The sequence below is a fragment of the Orussus abietinus genome, unplaced genomic scaffold (assembly GCF_000612105.2).
Source record: "Orussus abietinus isolate OABI.00-Male unplaced genomic scaffold, Oabi_2.0 scaffold764, whole genome shotgun sequence".
NCBI classification, from domain to species: domain Eukaryota; kingdom Metazoa; phylum Arthropoda; class Insecta; order Hymenoptera; family Orussidae; genus Orussus; species Orussus abietinus.
The window spans coordinates 1-23617 of NW_019394910.1; the positions used below are offsets into that span (position 1 = coordinate 1).

The window sequence follows — 23617 nt, forward strand, 5'->3', positions numbered from 1 at the left end:
ATCGCGCGACCCTGCCCGTGAGCAATCTCCCAACTCATCTCTGGTTGAAGTGTGTTGAAGCCAGTCTGTGATTGAGAACAAAAGATGGCGTCTGCCTTGGAAAACTTGGAGACTCAGCTCGAGCTTTTTATTGAAAATGTGCGGCAAATTCGCATTATAGTTAGCGATTTTCAACCGCAGGGCCAGAACGTATTGAATCAGAAAATGTAAGTGTTAAAATTTCATGGATTTATCTCCTAATCATTGATCTAGACTACGTTCAAGATAGCTACGTGTCTACAGTTTCACAAAAATGACGCTTTCCTGCGTCTACAAATTTACTGCGTTAATAACTTTTATTAGTTGTCGTTATATATCGAACATGACGTAGCGTTTCCTAGGAAGCAGAAATGTAGAGTGATTCAAGTTTGTTATAAGCCATCATAACCTCTTATTCAACTGAATATTTTCCAGAAGTTTGCAATCCAATGTCAATTGTTAACTTATTAATAAATTTTATCGTGTGAAAGTTTTCCGTTAGATCAGCATTTTATTTAATGTTACAGTCAAGGCCTCGTCAGTGGGTTGCAAGAAATCGATAAGCTCAAATCGCAAGTTCAGGATGTCCACGTACCTTTAGAAGTTTTCGAGTAAGTAGTTTGTTTTTAGACTTTTCATAATGATTTGAATTGTACAAATGATCGAATTTACAGTATAGAAGGAATATTGTGTACGAGAGTATATTCGTTTCAGCTACATCGATCAAGGAAGAAATCCGCAACTCTACACGAAAGATTGCATAGAAAAGGCATTGACAAAAAATGAACAAGTTAAGGGGAAAATCGATGGGTACAGAAAGTTTAAAGCAAATATGCTTGTCGAATTAAATCGTGTGTTCCCTAATGAATTAGCTAAATATCGAGCGATACGTGGCGATGAATAATCACTGTACATATTCACTTAATTCTAACGTTTAATATTTTTATGACATATTTATTAAAGAAAATACCACATTTTCCCTTGTGCGTTTTATTAAAGTAATCAATAAAATGTTTAAAAGTGAATATTTACTGAGGAAATTTAATACTCTCTCGTCGATACGATATTTAATACATTTCTAAGCCGTACAGACAATATCTTCCCAGGCATGACTACGAAGTTAACTTAAAGTGTTTAGAAAATAGGACACGGAAAGTTATAAAAGACTACCACGTCATCTTTGTGCAGAATCATTTAATATCGACCAGTCAAAGGAACAAGAACGATCATTAGTAGGTCGCTTCACTCTATCGAACTACAAATCCTTTCATTCCTGTTAACGATGTATCTTCATTTGAATATTGTATCATATTAGGTACCGTTCAATCCTTAGAGCTACTTCATCTACTGATTCTCTTATCGTTAAGTGCATAAGTTGTACCAGAGGCCGTGAGTTCCTTTTGAATTTCGGGTCATCCGGACATTTCTTTGGTCTGTGTTCGAGCCTTCGGCATATCTGAAAGATGGCTCTTCGAGAGGCCAGAAAATACGCTCGTGTCTTCGGACGACACTCGTTTCCTCGACCCTCGTCTCTTCAACTTTTTTAAGACGTACTGTCAAAAACAAAGGCAGTCTTCAGTACCCGTTCTGCTTATCGTCGAACGGCGTCTTAACAAAATAAGTTGTTAGCGTGCCCTTTCCCTTAACGTAGGTAGGTCCACGGCAAATGAGTTCGTATCCAGCACTCTTCAGGACCATCGCCGATTCCTCGGTGACTTGGAGTCTGCCCATTTCTCCACAGCTGTCCATCCTCGAGGCGACATTTACCGTATTACCCCAAATATCGTATTGAGGCTTTTGTGCCCCGACCACTCCAGCGATCACGGGGCCATGATTGAGACCTTAAAGAGAAACAAACCGATCAAGATGAAATCATGAAACCAAGTCAGCGATAATCCACCAAGTCATACCCATCCTCAGTTTAAACCTCTGAAAGGACTCCCTATTGATTTGATCTAAAATCGTCATCAAGGCAATGGCGAACTCGACGAGGACGATCACGTTGTGATCGTGACGCGTCTCCGGATCCTGCAGGAGGAAGAAAACCCATTTCAGAGTACCGTAAGGATTTTTAATATTTTATCATACCAAGAGAAATAAATAAAAAAGCAAATCTGTGGAAAACCGACCCTCTCATCGGATCCTTCCTTTCCAGGACTGAGACCCGACGCCAACATGTAGGTGCTCCCTATGGTCTTGATCTTCTCGATTCCTGAGAACTTCGGCTTCAGGAGGAGCTTGTCGAAGTCGCAGATTATCTCATTGAGGAGTCTCAAGCACTCCAGGCCCTGTTTATTAACGTCGGTCTCGTCGTAGAACTCCTTGTAATTCGGGATGGAGGCGAACATGACCGCTATACTGTTGTACCTCTCATGATAGAGATCCTGAAAATTCAGTATTAAGGTGATATGTGCCCATAATTATGAAAGTGGTCTAAGTCAAAATTAAAAAAAAAAAATGAGTTTATCAGTTATTTCACGCCACATTATTTCAAACTAAATTAATTCAATGTAATTTCGAAACAAAAAATACATGACTTAGACCACTTTCATAATTATGGGCACATATATATAATAATCTTTTCATATCGTTTTAAGACATGGAAGTTAAAAAATGCCGAACGAGGTCGATCTGAAAATGATCGACCCGAAGATGGACTTGAAAATTGATTATCCACTCGCCTGGTTCGTTCTGGTGGCCAAGAAGTGATCGGCTACGTGGGCCGGAAGTATGTTCTCCAGCAGGATCTTGTTGATGCCCCTCATGGTCTCCACCTCGTCCTGCTCGACCCTGAGCTTGCTCTTCCACAGGAAGTCCGTCCTGGAGGTGTACTCTATCTGCCTGTCCAAGACGTGGAGCACCGAGGCCACCAACAGGAGGAGGTACCCTATCTGCCCCAAGTAGTGGACACCGGAAAATCTGAACACAAGGATCAACACCCGCGACTCGAATCGCCGGACGAGGTCGAGGACTCCTCGGATGATCACCCTGGCTCGACATACTCACTCGTTGTTGCTTTGGGTGTAGCGAACGGCCACTGCCGGGATTTGCGAGAGAACTATCAGAGTTACCAGTATGGAGATCAGCGTCACTCCCAGCTTCAGGAGGAACCCGATGCCCAGGTGAGTCCAGCCTACCAGGAGGGCGATTACTGCCGAGTGCACGAACGCCTGAATGCAGGGACTCCAATTTAGTATATTATATATNAGTTAGATATTAAATGACAAATCAGACGTTCAATGAAATTATGTAATGATAAACTATCTGATTTTACTTAAAGACAATTAGGATTTCATTCGATTAGCAAACAATGACTGGTAACGTATATGCGTGTATAAATTAAAGTCACACTTTTTTTCATACGAGGAGTAAACAAAATATGACATATATTAATCTTATGACATTTGACGATCAATTATGACAATGACGATGACGATGATGTAAAAAAATAAATGACAGCACCAATGCAGTTCTGTTTTGTTACAAATATGTGCTGCATGTACACAGTAATCTCAGGACAGTAACATAATGTAAGATGAGAGTAACAAAGTTATGCTACATTTATATAGATATGATAGTAACAAATGTTATGTAACCCGTTAACTCCATGTTACATAACTGTTAAGATGGGAATACGAGGTCTCGGAGTGAAAATTTAATTGACCTGGAAATCACAGATGGCGCAGGGGGTTCCTCCGCAGTCAATTAGGGTCCCAGAAGGCATGAATCCAGAGGATTTCTAGAGTTTTATTTCGATTTCTTGATATTTATCGTACGACAACGACAGGTGGAGTATACCATTTGGTACAATATTCAATGTAATTCGACACAGCTGTCAATATAAAAACGAACGTCGGCAACGTAGGCATTTAGAAAAATCTTCTCTATCGACGTCGATTAAGTTCCTCGACGTGTTTCACTTCACCTTAATTTCTGCGCGCATTTTTATATTTGAAAGAAATGCGCAATGACTTATGCATCAACCCAATATATTCACAGCATGCCATGGTTTTGCTTGTCGAGATTCTTCCACATACCGGCACGAAGTCGGACCCTTCCGTCCGGTCGACGTCGACCAAGCTGATCAGAGAAGATGCCACCGCCAAAGTAGCCGTCGAGATGTAAACGGCGATCCCGATTCCTCTGGTGAGACCCGGCTTATCACTGCTACCGAAGCGACTTTCCGACTTGCTGGCAAGCCAAGATATCCCAGCAAGGATGCACAGGGAGACGAAACCAGCGGAGAAACACCCGTAGACCACGAGGCTCCTGAAAAAGGGAGGTCCTCGAAACCTGCGACTCCACTCGTCCACCGCAACCTCACCTAGGTAGATAAATGATCTGCAGGCAGAACATCGTCATGTAGAGGACATTCGAAGCTAGGAGATAGCGAGGGAAGTCTCGATCCCTCTGACCCGTGTACTGACGCTCCTGGGTGCTGTTTCTGAACCGGTAAGTCAACAGCGACAACCCCTCGCTCCCTCCGCACCATTGTCTGCGGAAAATATCAAAGTTACAATTTTAAGATCTTCCTACGGTTGGCTTCGGCCTTTCTTATGCCTCGTGCGTTTCTCATATCTCTGGATTCCCTTTCTTTTCAGGACCTTCTCCACCCTGAGGGGGTTTCAAGGGTTGAGAGGCTGAAGACGGCCTTTGAACTTGCAAGATGTCGGGTATTCCGGGCCAACACTTACTTAATGTCGAAGCAGCTCACGCTACTCGCCAGCAGGTTGGACTCGATCATCGCGATGCTCTGGAAGACGTGATATCATTATATTAGAGACGAGAAATAGCAGCCTAGCTGCCGAAGAGATGGACCATAACCCTCGTACCGTCAGCCCGATGTTCTTTGCCAGCGTCGTCTCGGCGATGTTCGCGAAAGGCTTGTCGGCTCCCCAGCATTCCACGTACTTCGTCATCTTACTGCTAGGCCGTGACCTGGTGGACGATTCCATCGAGTAGTTCAGGAGATTAGAGGATCTTTATGGGGATTTAATTAATCAATGGCAAGGGACATTGCCAACCTTGAAGGCGTTGGTCCGGGCACGGTCATGCATCGGTCCTTGCCCTCTGTCGCGCGCTGCTTCTTCGATTGCTGGAAGGCAATGTATATGCTTTATATTCGTTATTAATTAATTCCTTTTTTTTTTAAACCGGTTGCTTTATCGTTTCACCGAATGTTACCTTGGGTGGAATTATCAGGAAGGTCTCGACGTTGTGGTCGGCAAGGTAGCCCTCTCGCGATCCTCCCTCCCCAGGCTCGACCTCGAAGCGATCGCCCAGCTGGAGAAGAGTCGCCTTCGTTACGTGGACTCGCCTAAAAATTTGAAATCGACCTTTAAGGTGAAGTGAAACCTCCTTCAAATCAGTCGATACGAATACAACACTTTTATTTAAGAATATCGGACCAAACTGTCCGAAACTTTGACACATGACTCGTGATTATCTAATAATTGTCCTGACAGATTCAAAATTTGGATTTTTGGAAAAAAATGTCAACTTAGCCCAGGCCAGAAGTAAAACGGCGTCGAGCTCTCATATTTCGATCCACATACAATTATCGAATGCTTTGATATGAGAATCGAAAGGGTCAGGACAATTTTACGACAATTTAGAACACTCTGGTAATCGATAAACTCGCATTTGAACGGGATAAAGTCAAAAAAGTGTTTTATGCGCTTCTATGCCAAAACGATGGAAATACGAGGTCTCGGAGTGAAAATTTAATTGATCTGGAAATCACAGATGGCGCAGGGGTCCCTCTGCAGTCAATTAGGGCCCCAGAAAGCATGAATCTAGAGGATTTCTGGAGTTTTACTTCGATTTCTTTATAATTATTGTACGAAATCGACAGGTGGGGTATGCCATTTGGTACAATACCCAATATAATTCGACCCAGCTGTTGATATAAAAAGGAACGTCGGCAACGTAGGTATTTAGAAAAATCTTCTCTATCGACGTAGATCAAATTCCTGGTTCACTTCACCTTAAGGTACGAATTAAAGGGTACTCGGGGTACTCGCTTTACCGGAAACGAGTTTCTCGCATGGAGTCATCCTTCAAAGTATCTCAGCGAGTACCGAGTCGCTCCAAATTCCCGCTTCGAATCTCGGACCCCTGGAAATACCTCCATATATGGGTTTACGAGCTTTTCATGTACGCGGTACATACACGTATGGGGAGATTTAACGCATGACTCGAGCTCTCTCGTGAAATTCGACAGGCAACGTTTCGATTGATCTCACCCGGGAAGGCCGCCACTTTCCATGTGATTGGCAAGGGTTACATCGTCGCTCCAAACGTCGAATTGCCATTTCCGAAGCCCCAGGACCCCACACAGGACATTCCCCGTGTGAATGCCGATCCTCATGTCGACGTTGAAGCCGGTCGCCTCGCGGACAAATCTGCGGATCAATGGAATGTTCCCTGATTACGGGCCGACTTCCTTTATTGGCTTATCAACGTTCCCGCAAAAGTTTCAGCCCTTGTTCCACGTGGGTCCACGTTTTGAAGGGGTTGTATGCAGTCGTCATAGGCGAAATTCAAGAATTTCTTTTTCATAATAAAAATGAATTTTATAAGGAAACAGAGCGTGATTTCATAGTACCCCACTGAACAATGTTATATAATTGTTAGGTAAATGTTACGTTGTTGATTACGGGCCCACTTCCTTCCTTGGCTTATCAACGTTAACGTAAAAGTTCCAGCCCTTGTTCCACGTGGGTCCACGTTTTGAAGGGGTTGTATGCAGTCGTCATAGGCGAAATTCAAGAATTTCTTTTTCATAATAAAAATGAATTTTATAATCGGAAACAGAGCGTGATTTCATAGTACCCCACTGAACAATGTTATATAATTGTTAGGTAAATGTTACGTTGTTGATTACGGGCCCACTTCCTTCCTTGGCTTATCAACGTTAACGTAAAAGTTCCAGCCCTTGTTCCACGTGGGTCCACGTTTTGAAGGGGTTGTATGCAGTCGTCATAGGCGAAATTCAAGAATTTCTTTTTCATAACTAAAATGCATTTTATAATCGGAAACAGAGCGTGATTTCATAGGACCCCACTGAACAATGTTATATAATTGTTAGGTAAATGTTACGTTACTGATTACGGGCCGACTTCCTTCCTTGGCTTATCAACGTTCCCGCAAAAGTTCCAGCCCTTGTTCCACGTGAGTCCACGTTTAGAAGGGGTTGTATGCAGTCGTCATAGGCGCAATTCAAGAATTTCTTTTTCATAACTAAAATGCATTTTATAATCGGAAACAGAGCGTGATTTCATAGTACCCCACTGAACAATGTTATATAATTGTTAGTTAAATGTTACGTTACTGATTACGGGCCGACTTCCTTCCTTGGCTTATCAACATTACCGTAAAAGTTCCAGCCCCTGTTCCACGTGGGTCCACGTTTTGAAGGGGTTGTATGCAGTCGTCATAGGCGAAATTCAAGAATTTCTTGTACGAAAACGACAGGTATGCTATTTATGACAATACCCAATCTAATTCGATCCAACTGTCAATATAAAAACCAACATCGACAACGTAGGTATTTAGAAAAATCTTCTGTATCGACGTCGATCAAGTTCCTCGACGTGTTTCACTTCACCTTAAACCAGGCTCGGATATAATTCATCCCTTCGTTAATCGATACCTTATCGCCTCTATCATTTGCAGGCCCATGTTGACGCAGTTGTACGCGTGGTTCGGCCTGGAGACCGGAAGTCCGGAGACGCAGTAGTAGCAGTCCCCCAGGATCTTGATCCTCATGCACTGGTTGTCCTGGGGATTTTCGAGAGGATGTCGATCAAACGATCCGAAAAGGCCCTGACTTTACGAGGCGGTTTTAATCCCGGGAAAAGGGACGAGCCTCGCCTTATCTAGACCGCTACGAAGGGCGCATCACTGGGGGAGTATGTGGGGTAGGTAATGCGGATATATCCCGGGTATACATCCCCTGTACGCGCCTGGAAAAACCGTATTTACCCTCCGACGATGAGTTAAGCGTTTCGTGGCGTTTCCGATCCCGGAAGCCGAGAGGAATATCCCCCTTTGGGGAAAAACTGCGCCCGATGCGACGTCGACATGCGGAGGGGAGCAAAAGGGGAGGATTGCATTATCTCAGGGAGGAACGAAACCCCTGGGGAGGAATTTCCTCGCAGGAGTCATTCGGCCGTGAGGCGTAAGTGCAAGTTAATTAAATCTCCAGATAACCATCGGTTCTTTCAGCGTAATTTCATTTACGTTGCGTGTAAAGACACACAGCTGATCGCGGTTCGCACTCGGCGGCCTTGAACTTGCAATTTTTCATTAGGCGGGAAATTAAACCTACGGGAATCGTAAAGTTTAACGTCGCGGCCACTGGAGTGGGACTCGCGGTCAGCTGTTAAAGCCGCTTTAAGGGGTTATACCATTTGGAAATTTAAAAAAAATTTTTACGCGTTTATACTTTAAACGCGTTTTTTTTTAAACTACATTTTAAAAATCGCTGGGCACTCTAGATCCGCCAATTTTCTATCAATTGTCTTGATTCTTTTTTATTTTATTCGTGATATGTGCCCATAATTATGAAAGTGGTCTAAGTCAACATTAAAAAAAAAAATGAGTTTATCAGTTATTTCACGCCATATTATTTCAAACGAAATTAATTCAATGTAATTTCGATACAAAAAATATATGACTTAGACCACTTTCATAATTATGGGCACATATGTTTATCTAGCGAAATACGTATGGTTTTTTCAATGTATTGATATTCGCGTTTTTTATGCAACATTAATTAACGAAATTCAGGGCAAAATACGTATCTTTCCTTTCAAATCGATGCCATTTTGTGAAAAAGGCATATTTTTGAAAACGGCTACGTGTTTCGCTAGCTTTTGGGCTACAGACACCAATTCTTTTTGGTTCATTGATCTAGCTTAAACCTGGACCGAGTTATGTGCCCACCACACGATCATGGATTTTCGCAGCGCTTCGGTAAATCACCTTTCCAGCCGCCATTTTTGTAAATAAACAAATACAAAACAATATATTGTTGTTTAATAGTAGTATAATACCTTACTGTACTTTAATTTGGATAAAAACGTTTTAATTCTTAAAAAAAAATTCTTGAAAAACCGTCATTTTTGGGTGGGTCAAAGTGGTGTAACCCCTTAAGGTGAAGTGAAACCCCCTTCAAATCAGTCGATTCGAATACAACACTTTTTTTTAAGGGTATTGGATCAAACTGTCCGAAACTTTGACACACGACTCGTGATCATCTAAGAATTGACCCGACACATTAAAAATTTGGATTTTTGGAACAAATTATTTAACATCGCCCAGGCTAGAGCCAAAATGGCGTCGAGCTCTCGTATTTAGATTAATCTACAATTATCAAAGGCTCCGATATGAGAAACGAAAGGGTCAGGACAATTTTACGACAATTTAGAACACTCTGGTAATGGATAAACTCACATTTCAACGGGATAAAGGCAAAAAAAGTGTTGTATGCGCTTCTATGCCAAAACGATGGGAATACGAGGTCTCGGAGTGAAAATTTAATTGACCTGGAAATCACAGATGGCGCAGGGGGTCCCTCTGCAGTCAATTAGGGCCCCAGAAAGCATGAATCTAGAAGACTTCTGGAGTTTTACTTCAATTTGTTTATAATTATTGTACGAAAAAGGCAGGTGGAATATGCCATTTAGGACAATACCCAATATAATCGGACCCAGCTGTCAATATAAAAACGAACGTCAGCAACGTAGGTATTTAGAAAAATCTGCTTTCTCGACGTTGGTAAAACAAGATTTTCTAACTATTGTATCTTCGTTGCCGTCGTTCGTTTTTATATTGACAGCCCTGTAGAATTATATTGAGTATCGTCTTAAACGGCATACTCCATCTGTCGTTTTCTTACAATAATTATAAAGAAATCGAAGTAAAACTCCAGAAATCCTCTTGATTCATGCTTTCCGGGGCCCTAATTGACTGCAGAGGGACCCTTGCGCCATCTGTGATTTCCAGGTCAATTAAATTTTCACTCCGAGACCTCGTATTCCCATCGTTTTAACACAGAAGCGCATACAACACTTTTTTTGCCTTTATCCCGTTCAAATGCGAGTTTATCTATTACCAGAGTGTTCTAAATTGTCGTAAAATTGTCCTGACCCTTTCCATTCTCATATCAGAGCCTTCGATAATTGTATGTTGATCGAAATATGAGAGCTCGACGCCATTTTGGTTCTGGCTGAGTTAAAAAATTTTGTTTAAAAATCCAAATCTTAAATGTGTCAGGACAATTCTTAGATGATCAGGAGTGATGTGTCAAAGTTTCGGACAGTTTGGTCTAATACCCTTAAGAAAAAGTGTTGTATTCGAATCGACTGGTTTGAAGGGGGTTTCACTTCACCTTAAGGGAACTACGAAAGCTCTCCTGGTCGCTGATGGAAAGCGCGAATTCTGGGGTTACGGGCCGGGTGCAATTTGCTTTAACAGTCGAGGGAGCGCCGAAGACGCTGACCGCGTTGCGTTGATAGAGGCGATTAATTAATAACATCCAATTTCGCAAAGTTTCCTCATCCGAGGTTAACATTAATCTTGGATTGCACCGCAGGAGTCCGGGCTGTGTTACGGGTGGATGTCGGGCGAAAGATGCGGTGCCCACCGGCGTTGCTGCTCGGTTATGGCACGTCAAAGAGACTTTATTGGGAAACTTGGAGAGGCCGAGATCAGACCGAAACCTTTTGCGAGCTCGCGAAGTAACGCCAAGGCGGTTAAAAGGATGAAAATTTACGGAAGACCATAAGCCGGGTAATACCGTGAGCGGAACCGCGAATTCTTATTTTGTTCCCCCTAGTGGAGTTTTAGAGTCGACATAGTCGAATTCTAACGGCGAGCCTTTTCCTTTCGGAGTTATTGTTTTATTCCCTAGTAGCACAAAATATTTGTCCTATATTTTCTATATGTTTAACGAATATCCTACATTTTGTAAATATTTAACGGACATTTGAAATATTTGCAAAACGTTTACTTTAGAATGTTATCTCTATAATATTTATATAATATTAGCTCCATGGGTTTTCATAATGTTTTTCTACCAGACATACAAAACATTTCGTTTCATTTTAATACAAGTATTTTTTAAATATTATCTGCCGAATACATTATAAACGTTTTAAAAATACTTAAAATCAAAATCACACGTTTCGCTCCCATAATGAAACAGCGGAACGAAAATATTAGAAAAATTTCTCGTGTTTTTTCATACCAAATGAAGTCTCCGATAGTGGTCGTGAAGTAAAGAATATATTTTTATTATATTCATAGGTTAAAAAAAAATATAATTTCTATATATGTTTATAAATTATTGAAACTAAATGTGTCATTGACTTTTTCAAGAAATATTTCAAATATCTTCGAATGAAATCTACAAGAAATCTTAAAAAAATCTGTCGCTTGAGATATTCAGCAAAGATTACAAAGAAATATTTAGAAATTATTCTATGCTACTAGGGTTGTAATGTTTTCTTTTTTTAACCCTATTCTCGATTTTTCTGCAGGAATTGTATAGATTCCTGGGGGGTCTGCGAAGAGGGAAGGGCGAAGAGGATGCAACCGTGGAACGAGGACGCTCTATTTCCTCCATACCCGGTGATAAACTTTACTCGGACAATAAAAAAGAAGACGTCCTAGCAGTAGACGTCACCGAGTATCCGCAATTCCCGTGTTTGCTGGAGTTATTTATCGATACTCCAGACAGAAGTGCAGGGAAACCGAGCGCGAGCTATGGCATCCCTCCCGTTTACGCCCTTGGTATAAACCATCCGGATGGACGTAACCTTCGGTGCTAGTTTCTTGCAAATCGCTCGCTTTTCCTTCTCTGTTCTCACCTGGGCGATCTGGTCGAACCTCCCGAAGAGCTCGTTCAAGGTTTTCACCAGGTCAGAGGCGGAAAGCTGCTCCGAGAGGGGCGTGAAATTCACGATGTCCGCGTACAGTATACTGAAAGTGCAAATTTATAGTCCGTTATTAGCCAATTTATGGCGCGATGGACATGTATGATCGTTCAGACGGTTCCTCGAATTTTTCTCAGCCTTTGGGATTTTTATATAAATTTTTTTTTAGCCTAGGGTGCGTCGAGTCTTCGGCGCGGCGCAGCTGATCAGCTGATCAGGCTGATAAGCGATTAATTAATGATATCGGCCGATCGCCTGACCCCCGGGCATGCGAAAACGGATTTAAAGGGAACTGCCTCGACGGGATTAATTCGAGCATGGGCCAAACGAACGAGTTAACGATTAGTTTAATTTTTTCAGTCGATGTTGAGACAATTTTCTCACCTGACATTGTTGTGCCGTTGTACGTACATCTCATGAAACCGGGTTTGCTTGTGAGCGTTGGCCTCTTGACAAGCGTCCGCCATTTTCAGCATAATACTTCGTTTAACCTGAAACAGGGATAGGAAAGCCATCATTGAGCCATTCATTGAACCAAAGACCCAGTGAACACTGTTATATAACTGTTGGGTAAATGTTACGTTTTCGAAACTAACATGTTACGTAGCATAAAAGTAACATGGAAGTTAGATGTTAGTTATTAATTCCCACTCAGTAAGGTAACATGTTATGTAACATGTTATATTAATGTCATAATTTCAATTGCCTTAAAATAATATTAATTTTTCATATATTTAATAAAAAGGATCACACAATTTTATCCATAATTATATAATTTCTACTTTTAATTATTTTTTGATACTTGACAATAGTTAGATATTAAATGACACATCAGACTTTCAATGAAATTATGTAACGATAAACTATCTGATTTTATGTAAAGACAATTAGGATTTCATTCGACTAGCAAACAATTACTGATAATGTGTATGCGAGTATGAATTAAAGTCACATTTTTTCATACGAGGAGTAAACAAAATATGACATATATTAATCTTATGACATTTGATAATGAATTATGACAATGACGATGACGATGATGCAGTAAAATGGATGACAGCGTCAATGTAGTTCTCTTTTGTTACAAATATGTGCTGCATATACACAGTAATATTAGGACAGTAATATAATGTGGGATAAGAGTAACAAAGTTACGCTACATTTATATAGATATGATAGTACCAAAAGTTATGTAACCCGTTAGCTCCATGTTACATAATCGTTAAGTTACTGCATTGTAACAAATGTCATGTAACTAGTTAGCTCTATGTTACGTAACTGTTAGGTTATTCTAACAAACGTTATGTTATTTGTTAGTTTTAAGTTACGTAAATGTTTGGTTTTTACATTGTAACAAACGTTATGTTATTTGTTAGTTTTAAGTTACGTGACCGTTAGGTTTGGTGTTCAGTGGGGAAATGTTTCGTTAATTCCCAGAATAATTATTTGACTCAGATAAATTGTCATAATTTCGAATAAACCTTGCCATCCAATTTATTCCAGCTTAATTGAGTCAAATAATTATTCTTCGGATTAAAGAAAGTATTTCTCTGGCTGAATGATATTTCTTTCGTTCATTTTGAGCAGTCGGATCGAACAAAGTCAATTTGACAAATCGACGCTGCTTTCGCGAAACTCGAGGGAGTTTCGGTCTAATCGAATATTTTATTCGCCTGATGAGGAAGTGATTTCAGCCTTTGATTTCAATGCCTTTAATTCCTTTCCCGGGAACTTGGACATTACTCCTCATTTCCAGGGGTAGATCGAGTTCCTCTCGATACTTCCGATACGAAGTACCACCGCTCGCGGCTTAATTTTCGATAACTTCGTCCTCGGCTTTTGCGCCAGGGAGACGCAAATCGACTAATGGCTCCATGAGGGAGTTCCGTCTCTGCCGAGGAATTACGCCGTTCTAATTTGAATTTCCTTCAAGTTTCCGGTGGCGCCTATATACTCACACTTACCCACATTCACTGTGGCAAGGGATATACAGGATAGAGTGCACAGACGGTGCAGTCAGTGCCACGGGGCACCAGGGCAGATTTTCGGGGTTACCAGGCGACATCCTTTCCGGGATAATTCAGCCAGGTGGAGGTGAGGTAGAGGCGAAAATTTCCCCCCAGGAGGCCGCTCGTGGGAAATCCTCGACGACTTCTGTGCGGAAAATTATCCCGAGAGGAGAAGGCCTCACCTCGGCGGCGATGTAAGCCGGGATTACGCTGAGGAGAAGTTGCTCCTGTTGTTCCCTCTCGCACTCGAGTTTCACCCGAGACTCGATGACGGTCCTGGTGCCAGTGAAGGTCCTTCGACGAGCCCTGGCCGTCAGCATCCTGAAGTAAAGCCCTGCAGAGATGGCAGCGAGGAGCAGGACCGTCTCCCCTGCGGCCTGGTAATTTTATCAGATTTCTCTCTTGCCTCGTTGATAAAAAAAGAAATTGTTTAAAAGGACCACCATTAAGGTGAAGTGAAACATCCTTCAAATCAGTCGATTCTAATACAACACTTTTTTTTAAGGGTATTAGACCAAACTGTCCGAAACTTTGACACGTCACTCCTGATCATCTAAGAATTGTTCTGACACATTCAAAATTTGGATTTTTCAAACAAATTTTTTAACTCAGTCCAGACCAGAACCAAAATGGCGTCGAGCTCTCATATTTCGATCAATATACAATTATCGAAGGCTCTGGTATGAGAATCGAAAGGGTCAGGACAATTTTACAATTTAGAACACTCTAGTAATGGATAAACTCGCATTTGAACGGGATAAAGGCAAAAAAAGTGTTGTATGCCCTTGTATGCCAAAACGATGGCAATACGAGGTCTCGGAATGAAAATTTAATTGACCTGGAAATCACAGATGGCGCAGAGGGTCCCTCTACAGTCAATTAGGGCCCCAGAACGCACGAATCCAGAGGATTTCTGGAGTTTTACTTCGATTTCTTTATAATTATTGTACGAAAACGACAGGTGGAATATGCCAATTGGTGCAATACACAATATAATTCGACCCAGCTGACGATATAAAAACGAACGCCGGCAACGTAGGCATTTAGAAAAATCTTCTGTATTGACGTTGATCAAGTTCCTCGACGTGTTTCACTTCACCTTAAGCGTTAACGAGATTTACCTGCAGGTAGTAAGCGGTGTCCTTGAGGTCGACGTCCATGAAGAAGTGGCGACACTTGTTGCCCAGGTAGAGGATCGCCAGGAAGACGGCGACGAAGGAGGGGCACTGCTTCCTGGCCCTTGGAAGAGCGGATGCGATGGCCAGGATGCAGGCGCAGAGGGGAACGGGGGCATCCAGGGCCAGGATGGCGGGACCTAGGACCAAGGACGACACCAGACCCACCAGGAACCGCGCTCGGGACGAGGACAGGATCGTCGGGAAGTGCGAAACCACCAGCAGACTCGTGGACGAGAAGAGCATCGTCGTCAGGGCGCACATCGGCAGGAGCACGTGCGCGAGGTCCTTGAAGAGAAAGTGCCTTAAATCATTATTAAAATTAAGATAGGACCCGCAATCTGGACCGCTATCACGAGGGGTGCGGGCGAATGTATAGGTATATGCCTGTATATACACATTTTTATGTAAACCTAGTAAACGCTGGTCGACATCTTGTATTCTTGTGTAGGTACCGGCGTATCGTGCATCTCGCCAACTGCCTCGAAGGTACGGCCAAAGTTTATCACCAGGAGGCCAAACTCGCCCCCGGCGTTAACTGGGCCTCCCGATATTAACTGCCGAGTTAAACTCTCCCCGGAGGTTAAGTTTAACGATCGAATTTCGGAGCAACGTCGCCAGGATGGGAGAGTCCGCCGATCGGGGCAATAAAGAGCGACAACTAGGGCGTGGTGAGGTTGCCACTCTTTCAGGACGTATCGTCTCGGACCTGCTAGAGTTTCATTGAAATCCAGACACTGGGGGATGCGGTGTCACGGAGACTCACGTTGACGTGCAAACAGCAGAGCGCGACGAGGGCGGAAAGTGACGCCAGGACGGCCACGAAGAGATTCCCGGTGTAGAGGCTGGCCGTTAATTTTCCCTCGTACCTGCTTCGCAGGTCCTCCAACTCCTTGTCGCTGCTGTCATCGGCGATTGCCTTGGCGGTGCGTTCTGAAAGAATAGGGAATGGTCAGTTTTCGGCCTCGACCTTCTTTGACTATCCACGGGGTGCGATTAATTCATCCAAATTAAGGTGAAGTGAAACCTTTCAAATCAGTCGATTAGAATACAACACTTTTTTTCAAGGCTATCAGACCAAACTGTTCGAAACTCTGACACGTCACTCCTGATTATCTAAGAATTGTCCTGACACGTTCAAAATTTCGAATTTTTAACAACATTTTTTAACTTGGCCCAGACCAGAACCTAAATGGCGTCGAGCTCTCATATTTCGATCAGTATACAATTATCGAAGGTTCTCATATGAGAATCGAAAGGGTCAGGACAATTTTACGACAATTTAGAACACTCTGGTAATCGATAAACTCGCATTTCAACGGGATAAAGGCAAAAAAAGTGTTGTATGCGCTTCTTTACCAAAACGATGGTAATACGAGGGTTTTACTTCGATTTCTTTATAATTATTGTACGAAAACGACAGGTGGAGTATGCCATTTGGTACAATACACAATATAATTCGACCCAGCTGTCAATATAAAAACGAACGTGGGCAACGTAGGCATTTAGAAAAATCTTCTTGATCGACGTCTATAAAGAAGATTTTTCTAAATACCTCCGTTGCCGACGTTGGTTTTTATATCGACAACTGGGTCGAATTATATTCGGTATTGTCCTAAATGGCATACTCCACCTGTCGTTTTCGTACAATAATTATAAAGAAATCGAAGTAAAACTCCAGAAATCCTCTGGATTCATGCTTTCTGGGGCCCTAATTGACTGCAGAGGGACCCCCTGCGCCATCTGTGATTTCCAGGTCAATTAAATTTTCACTCCGAGATCTCGTATTTCCATCGTTTTGGCATAGAAGCGCATACAACACTTTTTTTGCCTTTATCCCGTTGAAATGCGAGTTTATCGATTACCAGAGTGTTCTAAATTGTCGTAAAATTGTCCTGACCCTTTCGTTTCTTATATCGGAGCCTTTGATAATTGTATATTGATCGAAATATGAGAGCTCGACGCCATTTTGGTTCTGGTCTGGACTAAGTTAAAAGATATTTTGGAAAAACCCAAATTTTGAATGTGTCAGGACAATTGTTAGATGATCACGAGTCATGTGTCAAAGTTTCGGACAGTTTGGTCCAATACCCTTGAAAAAAAGTGTTGTATTCTAATCGACTGATTTGAAGGGGGTTTCACTTCGCCTTAACTCCTCGCGTCGATTCGCTATGAGCCAGACGAGGGTACGACGTCGCGACGTCTTGAGGTCTATTCTTGCTATTCCGGGATATTCCATAAAGGTCTATTCAGGTTATCCGACACGTATCGGTACCGATACCGATAACGCGGTTCAATGGCACCGATTACCTTGCCTGCGTTTCGACCCACGGCGCCGGATAGGGTGAAAGGTTGGGTTTTTACGAACCAAGGTTCACATTTTTTATGGCAGTCGAGCATTACACCTGCCCTGCGGGATGCACCTTGCACGATGCTCGCCGGCGATGAAAGAATCGATGGAAAATTGGATGAATGGAAAGCGTCGATGACGCGACGTCGTTGCTAGCGACGAGGTAGATCCTCGAAAGAGCCTCCATCCTTATTTTTTACGCCGGATTTTCCATCGATAGGAAGGATCGTTATAGTCATCCCTCTACTGCCATCCCTCGCGAGTTTGAACCGGGGGTCGAAGGTCGAAGAATCGACTTTCGGATCCTGGAAACGGGAGAAGACGCCGGAAAGCGTCGATGACGCGACGTCGTTGCTAGGGACGCGGTGAATCCTTGAAAGAGCCTCCATCCTTATTTTTCCCGCCGGATTTTCCATCGATAGGAAGGATCGTTATAGTCATCCCCCTTGTGCCATCCCTCGCGAGTTTGAACCGGAAGTCGAGGGCCGAAGAATCGACTTCCGGATCCTGGAAAGCGTCGATGACGCGACGTCGTTGCTAGGGACGAGGTGAATCCTTGAAAGAGCTTCCATCCTTATTTTTCCCGCCGGATTTTCCATCGATAGGAAGGATCGTTATAGTCATCCCTCTAGTGCCATCCTTCGCGAGTTTGAACCGGGGATCGAGGGTCGAAGAATCGACTTCCGGATCCTAGAAACGGGAGAAGACGCCGCCTCGAATTCGGCCTGGCGTCCCGATCTCGATATCCATCGGACGTTTATAAACCGTTGCAAGATTCCCTGCGTGGGCAGCATCCGTCTCGAGTGCGTGTTCCGAGTATCTTTAAGCGCCCGCGGTGATCCGATTAGATCCAGACTCGATGTAGCGGTTTATGTGAGTTTACGACTCAGGGCGGCAGCGCGGCTTGCGTCGTGTCGAGCAGGAGAAAACGCGTCGACGCGTCGCATCGAACAGGAGGAAACGCGTCGACGCGTCGCATCGAACAGGAGGAAACGCTTCGACGCGTCGCGTCGAGCGGCGGAAAAAGCGTCGCATCGAACAGGAGGAGACGCGTAGCGTCAAACGGCGGAAAAAGGGTCGCATTGAGCAGGAGCAAATGCGTCGACGCGTCGCGTCGATCGGCGGAAAAAGCGTCGCATTGAGCAGGAGAAAATGCGTCGACGCATCGCGTCGAACGGCGGAAAAAGCGTCGCATTGAGCAGGAGGAAATGCGTCGACGCATCGCGTCAAACGGCGAAAAAAGCATCGCATCGAGCAGAAGGAAACGCGTCACGTCAAACGGCGGAAAACACGTCGACGCATCGCGTCGGACGGCAAAAAAAGCGTCACATCGAGCAGGAGGAAACGCGTCGCGTCGAGCAGCGGAAAAAGCGTCGCGTCGAGCAGAAGGAAACGCGTCACGTCAAACGGCGGAAAACGCGTCGCGTCGAACGGCGAAAAAAGCGTCGCGTCGAGCAGCGGGAAAAGCGTCGCATCGAGCAGAAGGAAACGCGTCACGTGAAACGGCGGAAAACGCGTCGACGCATCTCGTCGAACGGCGAAAAAAGCGTCGCATCGAGCAGAAGGAAACGCGTCACGTCGAACGGCGGAAAACGCGTCGCCGCGACGCGCCCAACAGCTGGAAACGCACGGCTGTGGTCTCGAAATTAGCCGAGGCGGATTCGTGCGGCGATATCCCGCGGGTTCCGGGACGCGGGCGTAAAATCGGCGTATTTAGGAAACGAGAATGGGCGACGCCGCGGCGAGGCCAAGGGCCTATTTCGAGCGCGGCGAGCGTCGCGGCGGCTCGAAATCGAGGAACCTCCAGGTATCCGACTCTCGAGTTCATTCGATCAACATTCTCACGCGAAATCGACACTCTCATATAGGACTTTTAAACGTTGACCAACGACGGGACTTTGCAACGTCAAATTTCTCTGGGGAATTTATTTGTCGGGGGGAAAAAAAAATCCGTATAAAGTCCCAGGGCGCGCCTCGGGGGGCGAAACCCTTTCGGGCGCACCTATTCGGTTATACTTATTCACGGGCGAACGTCACGATGCATTTAGATGCATTTAACGACGCGGTCCCGAGTTTTCGCGCTCCTCGCCGTTATTAATCTGGCCTCGGTCCAGCGGCCAGTGGGACGCCTGTCGAGCATAACTCGCCGCGCGAGGTCCGCGTCGACGAGCGTGACTTAGAACTCATTTTCCCCAGTTTTCAAATTTTCACGCTCCCTTTTCTTTCCCCCAGGACCGAGACGACATCGGATAGCCGAAGGAGCGGCATCGATCCGGGAGAACGATCCCGAGGGAAGAGCGAGGAGGACGAAGGACGACTCCTGGGGAGGATTTCCAGGTCTCCTCGGAATCGCCGGGATTTTCGGGCGCACTCGTCGCCCTGGAAAATTGGCTGGTTTATCTTGAACCAACCGGAGGAACTCGGGGTGACATGGGTCGACCCTTGGAATCCGCACCGCGGAATCCGCGGAACGCTCTCTGGAAGAGAAACGCCGAGGCGCCCATCGCCCTCCTCTGGCTCTCGGCCAATGGCTACTATTTTCATTTCGCTCGAGAAGACGGCTCTGCATTTATTCCCTAGAGTCTTGGCCGTGTCCTTTGATGCCGAGCGCTGGCATAATTCGCTTCCTCGGAGGGGAAGTCCCGGACTCTTCGCCCGTAGGATCGCTTTCTCGAAACCCTTCCTCGGTATCGATAGACGATACGTTTTATCCGTCCAAAGGATCTTGCGAGACCCCGCGGAATTATTCCACCGGCCGCGATGAACGCGGCGGTAATTGACTGGCGGTCGTTTCGATACGATTAACCTTAATTATTCGAGGTTCAAGTTCGTGCGATCAATTCCTCGTCTCCGTTTCGGCCGCTGCGGTGAACTCTTCTGGGTAGAGGATCATTTCGGGATCGAGTTGTCACGGAATCTCTGGCGAGGAATCGACGAGCTTTTTGCCGGGAGCTTGCAGGCCTCGTGGATGAAAAAGCTGGGAAAATGTAGGAAAATGTTGGAAAATGTACGGGGGCGAGGGATCTCTTTTTCGCGATCAATCTTACGTCGCGGCCTCTCTTATGTTTCTCGAAGGATAGGACGTTTTATCACTCTGGCTGGGCCACCGCGGAATCGGTCCCATTTATCTGGATTTTCGAGACAAGGACTGACGGTGGAAATATTTTCGAAGGCGCGAGAAAATTTAACGCGAAGTCTTGAAACTTTAGATGCTTTTAGGTGAAGTGAAACTCCCTTCAAATCAGTCGATTAGTATACAACACCTTTTTTTTAAGGGTATTGGATCAAACCGTCCCAAACTTTGACACATGACTCGTGATCATCTAAGAATTGACCCGACACATTCAAAATTTGGATTTTTGGAAAAAAACTTCAAACTTTAAACTTTGAACTTGAAACTTTAGATGCTTTTAAGTGAAGTGAAACCCCCTTCAAATCAGTCGATTAGAATACAACACCTTTTTTTTAAGGGCATTGGATCAAACTGTCCGAAACTTTGACACATGACTCGTGATCATCTGAGAATTGACCCGACAGATTCAAAATTTGGATTTTTGGAAAAAAACTTTAATCTTTAAACTTTAGATGCTTTTAGGTGAAGTGAAACTCCCTTCAAATCAGTCGATTAGAATACAACACCTATTTTTTAAGGGCATTGGATCAAACCGTCCGCAACTTTGACACGTGACTCGTGATCATCTTAGAATTGACCCGACACATTCAAAATTTGGATTTTTCGAAAAAATTATTTAACTTCGCCCAGGCTAGAACCAAAATGGCGTCGAGCTCTCGTATTTCGATCAATCTACAATTATCGAAGGGTCCGATATGAGAAACGAAAGGATCGGGACAATTTTACTACAATTTAGAACACTCTGGTAATCGATAAACTCGCATTTGAATGGGATAAAGGCAAAAAAAGTGTCGTATGCGCTTCTATGCTAAAACGATGGAAATACGAGGTGAAAATTTAATTGACCTGGCAATTACAGACGGCGCAGGGGGTCCCCCTGCAGTCAATTAGGGCCCCAGAAAGCATGAATCCAGAGGATTTCTGGAGTTTTCATTCGATTTCTTTATAATTATTGTACGAAAACGACAGGTGGAGTATGCCATTTAGGACAATGCCGAATATAATTCGACCCAGTTGTCGATATAAAAACCAACGTCGGCAACGGAGGTATTTAGAAAAATCTTCTTTATCGACGTCGATCAAGTTCCTCGATGTGTTTCACTTCACCTTAACATCCATTTGGGCCTAAATCGCAGGATTTTTATAATGATAAAAATCTAAATGGTAGGATTTTTATGACGATAAAAATCTAAATCGCAGGATCTTTTATAAAGATAAAAACCGCAGGATTTTTTATAAAGATAAAAATCGCAGGATTTTTTATAAAGATAAAAATCGCAGGATTTTTTATAAAAATAAAAATCGCAGGATTTTTTTATATAGATAAAAATTGCAGAATTTTTTATAAAGATAAAAATCGCAGAATTTTTATAACGATGACGTTTGGATAAAGGATAACAGAGAGGAAGAAGAGAATTGTCACGAGTCCGACATACAGCGATCGGTCAAATTGCGGTTAACTTTCGGGTAGGATCCTTTACCTCGAGATATTTTCTCAGCGAGAGTTAAAATGATTCTCGTGATCGATCATCGGCACGTTTAGCGGGTCTCGCGTTACCCAGCAAATCGGAAGACGAGGGTCGGGATGACTTCGGTTCGATCAGCCAAAACTCATTACGGAGTGATTCGACGTTGATCGATCCCACGTCCTTACGCCTTATCGTGGACCGCATTTGTGGTGGACGGACGATTAATCGACTTCCGCCCCTGCCCTGTTGCGCGTATATTTCATATGTATTAAATGTATATACCCGTAATCGTGTACATGAACCATCAAATGCACATCAAAGCGGCCGAGGGAAGGAAACTCGCGTAGCCGCAAAACCGGCACGCCGGATATCCAGCAAACGCGAAACGAACAGAAATTAAGGGAATTATTTCCTGAATGAAAAGTTAATTAGAAACCACTCGTGCCGGTGGGAGCACATCCGACTATCCTCCTCCCAACTAAAACGAGTAGTTTCGCAAATGCAATTCGACATTACAAATTACCTTCTTCTTCGTCCATTACGCTTAAGAGATCTCTTTGGCGAGAGTTCCTCGGATTAGGAATGGTCGACTCGTTTCGACTCCTCCGCGGGACTACATGCGCTTAATTTTTACGTGGATCTTCCTAGCGGATGCATTATTTATTTCAATCCTTCTTTTTTTTCCTTTTTATTTACTTATTTTTCTTTTTAAGAAACAGTTCACGCGATGCGCGCACGGTTAGACTCTTTAACGGCGTTTAGTGAACTTCTCGCCCTACTTGTATGGAGAGACTTTTGTCGGATATGTTAATTGTTATTAAGAAACGTGTTATTAGCAGGGAGGAACGGCCGGCCGCGCGAATTCCGCGTGCGTTTCCGCGGCCGTGTCGCCCGCAACTGGTGGTCGCGCTCACTCTCGACTTGCTCCCTCCATCACGGTGCTATAACATGTTCTACGTAACTCTGATGTAAGTTCCTTCGAACGGAAGGCTCTTACATCTCCGAAGACCGGGATGGAAATCATCATCCACGGATCCTAACTGAGCGCCGCATTACCTTTCCAACTGCGTAAACAATCTCGCTGCATCCTCAAAGATAATTAGCTTCGACTTAAGGTGAAGTGAAACCCCCTTCAAATCAGTCGATTCGAATACAACACTTTTTCTTAAGGGTATTAAACCAAACTGTCCGAAACTTTGATACGTGACTCGTGAACATCTATGAATTGACCCGACACATTCAAAATTTGGATTTTTCAAACAAATTCTTTAACTTAGCCCAGACCAGAACCAAAATGGCGTCGAGCTCTCATATTTCGATCTATCTACAATTATCGAAGGGTCCGATATGAGAAACGAAAGGATCGGGACAATTTTACTACAATTTAGAACACTCTGGTAATGGATAAACTCGCATTTGAACGGGATAAAGGCAGAAAAAGTGTTGTATACGCTTCTATGCCAAAACGATGGAAATACGAAGTTTCGGAGTGAAAATTTAATTGACCTGGAAATCACAGAT

At 43.8% G+C, this 23617-nt stretch overlaps 2 protein-coding genes across 2 annotated transcripts; one reads left to right on the forward strand and one right to left on the reverse strand.

Moving 5' to 3' along the window:
- Positions 1 to 45: 45 nt before the first annotated feature.
- On the forward strand, positions 46 to 1043 carry LOC105702215 (mediator of RNA polymerase II transcription subunit 10). Its single transcript, XM_012429598.2, has 3 exons — positions 46 to 206; positions 546 to 629; positions 733 to 1043. Exons 1-3 carry the CDS (start codon positions 85 to 87, stop codon positions 920 to 922), a joined length of 396 nt encoding a protein of 131 aa, XP_012285021.1. The 5' UTR covers positions 46 to 84; the 3' UTR covers positions 923 to 1043.
- Positions 1044 to 1148: 105 nt separating this feature from the next.
- LOC105702216 (adenylate cyclase type 2) lies at positions 1149 to 23225 on the reverse strand. Its single transcript, XM_012429600.1, has 19 exons — positions 22620 to 23225; positions 15911 to 16077; positions 15091 to 15432; positions 14152 to 14346; positions 12345 to 12451; positions 11895 to 12006; positions 7673 to 7800; positions 6264 to 6422; positions 5203 to 5335; positions 5043 to 5113; positions 4851 to 4956; positions 4713 to 4771; positions 4343 to 4513; positions 4056 to 4287; positions 3025 to 3188; positions 2700 to 2937; positions 2148 to 2402; positions 1929 to 2046; positions 1149 to 1859 (listed from the first exon to the last, which is right to left on the reverse strand). Exons 1-19 carry the CDS (start codon positions 22633 to 22635, stop codon positions 1594 to 1596), a joined length of 3039 nt encoding a protein of 1012 aa, XP_012285023.1. The 5' UTR covers positions 22636 to 23225; the 3' UTR covers positions 1149 to 1593.
- Positions 23226 to 23617: the final 392 nt, after the last annotated feature.

Coding starts and splice junctions, on each gene's coding strand:
- LOC105702215 (XM_012429598.2), top strand. CDS start 85: ATGGCGTCTGCCTTGGAAAACTTGGAGACTCAGCTCGAGCTTTTTATT. Junction 207..545: donor AACGTATTGAATCAGAAAAT/GTAAGTGTTAAA, acceptor TTAATGTTACAG/TCAAGGCCTCGTCAGTGGGT. Junction 630..732: donor GTACCTTTAGAAGTTTTCGA/GTAAGTAGTTTG, acceptor TATTCGTTTCAG/CTACATCGATCAAGGAAGAA.
- LOC105702216 (XM_012429600.1), bottom strand. Junction 7,801..11,894: donor GGTTCGACCAGATCGCCCAG/GTGAGAACAGAG, acceptor GAAAATCCCCAG/GACAACCAGTGCATGAGGAT. Junction 2,938..3,024: donor TACACCCAAAGCAACAACGA/GTGAGTATGTCG, acceptor CCTTGTGTTCAG/ATTTTCCGGTGTCCACTACT.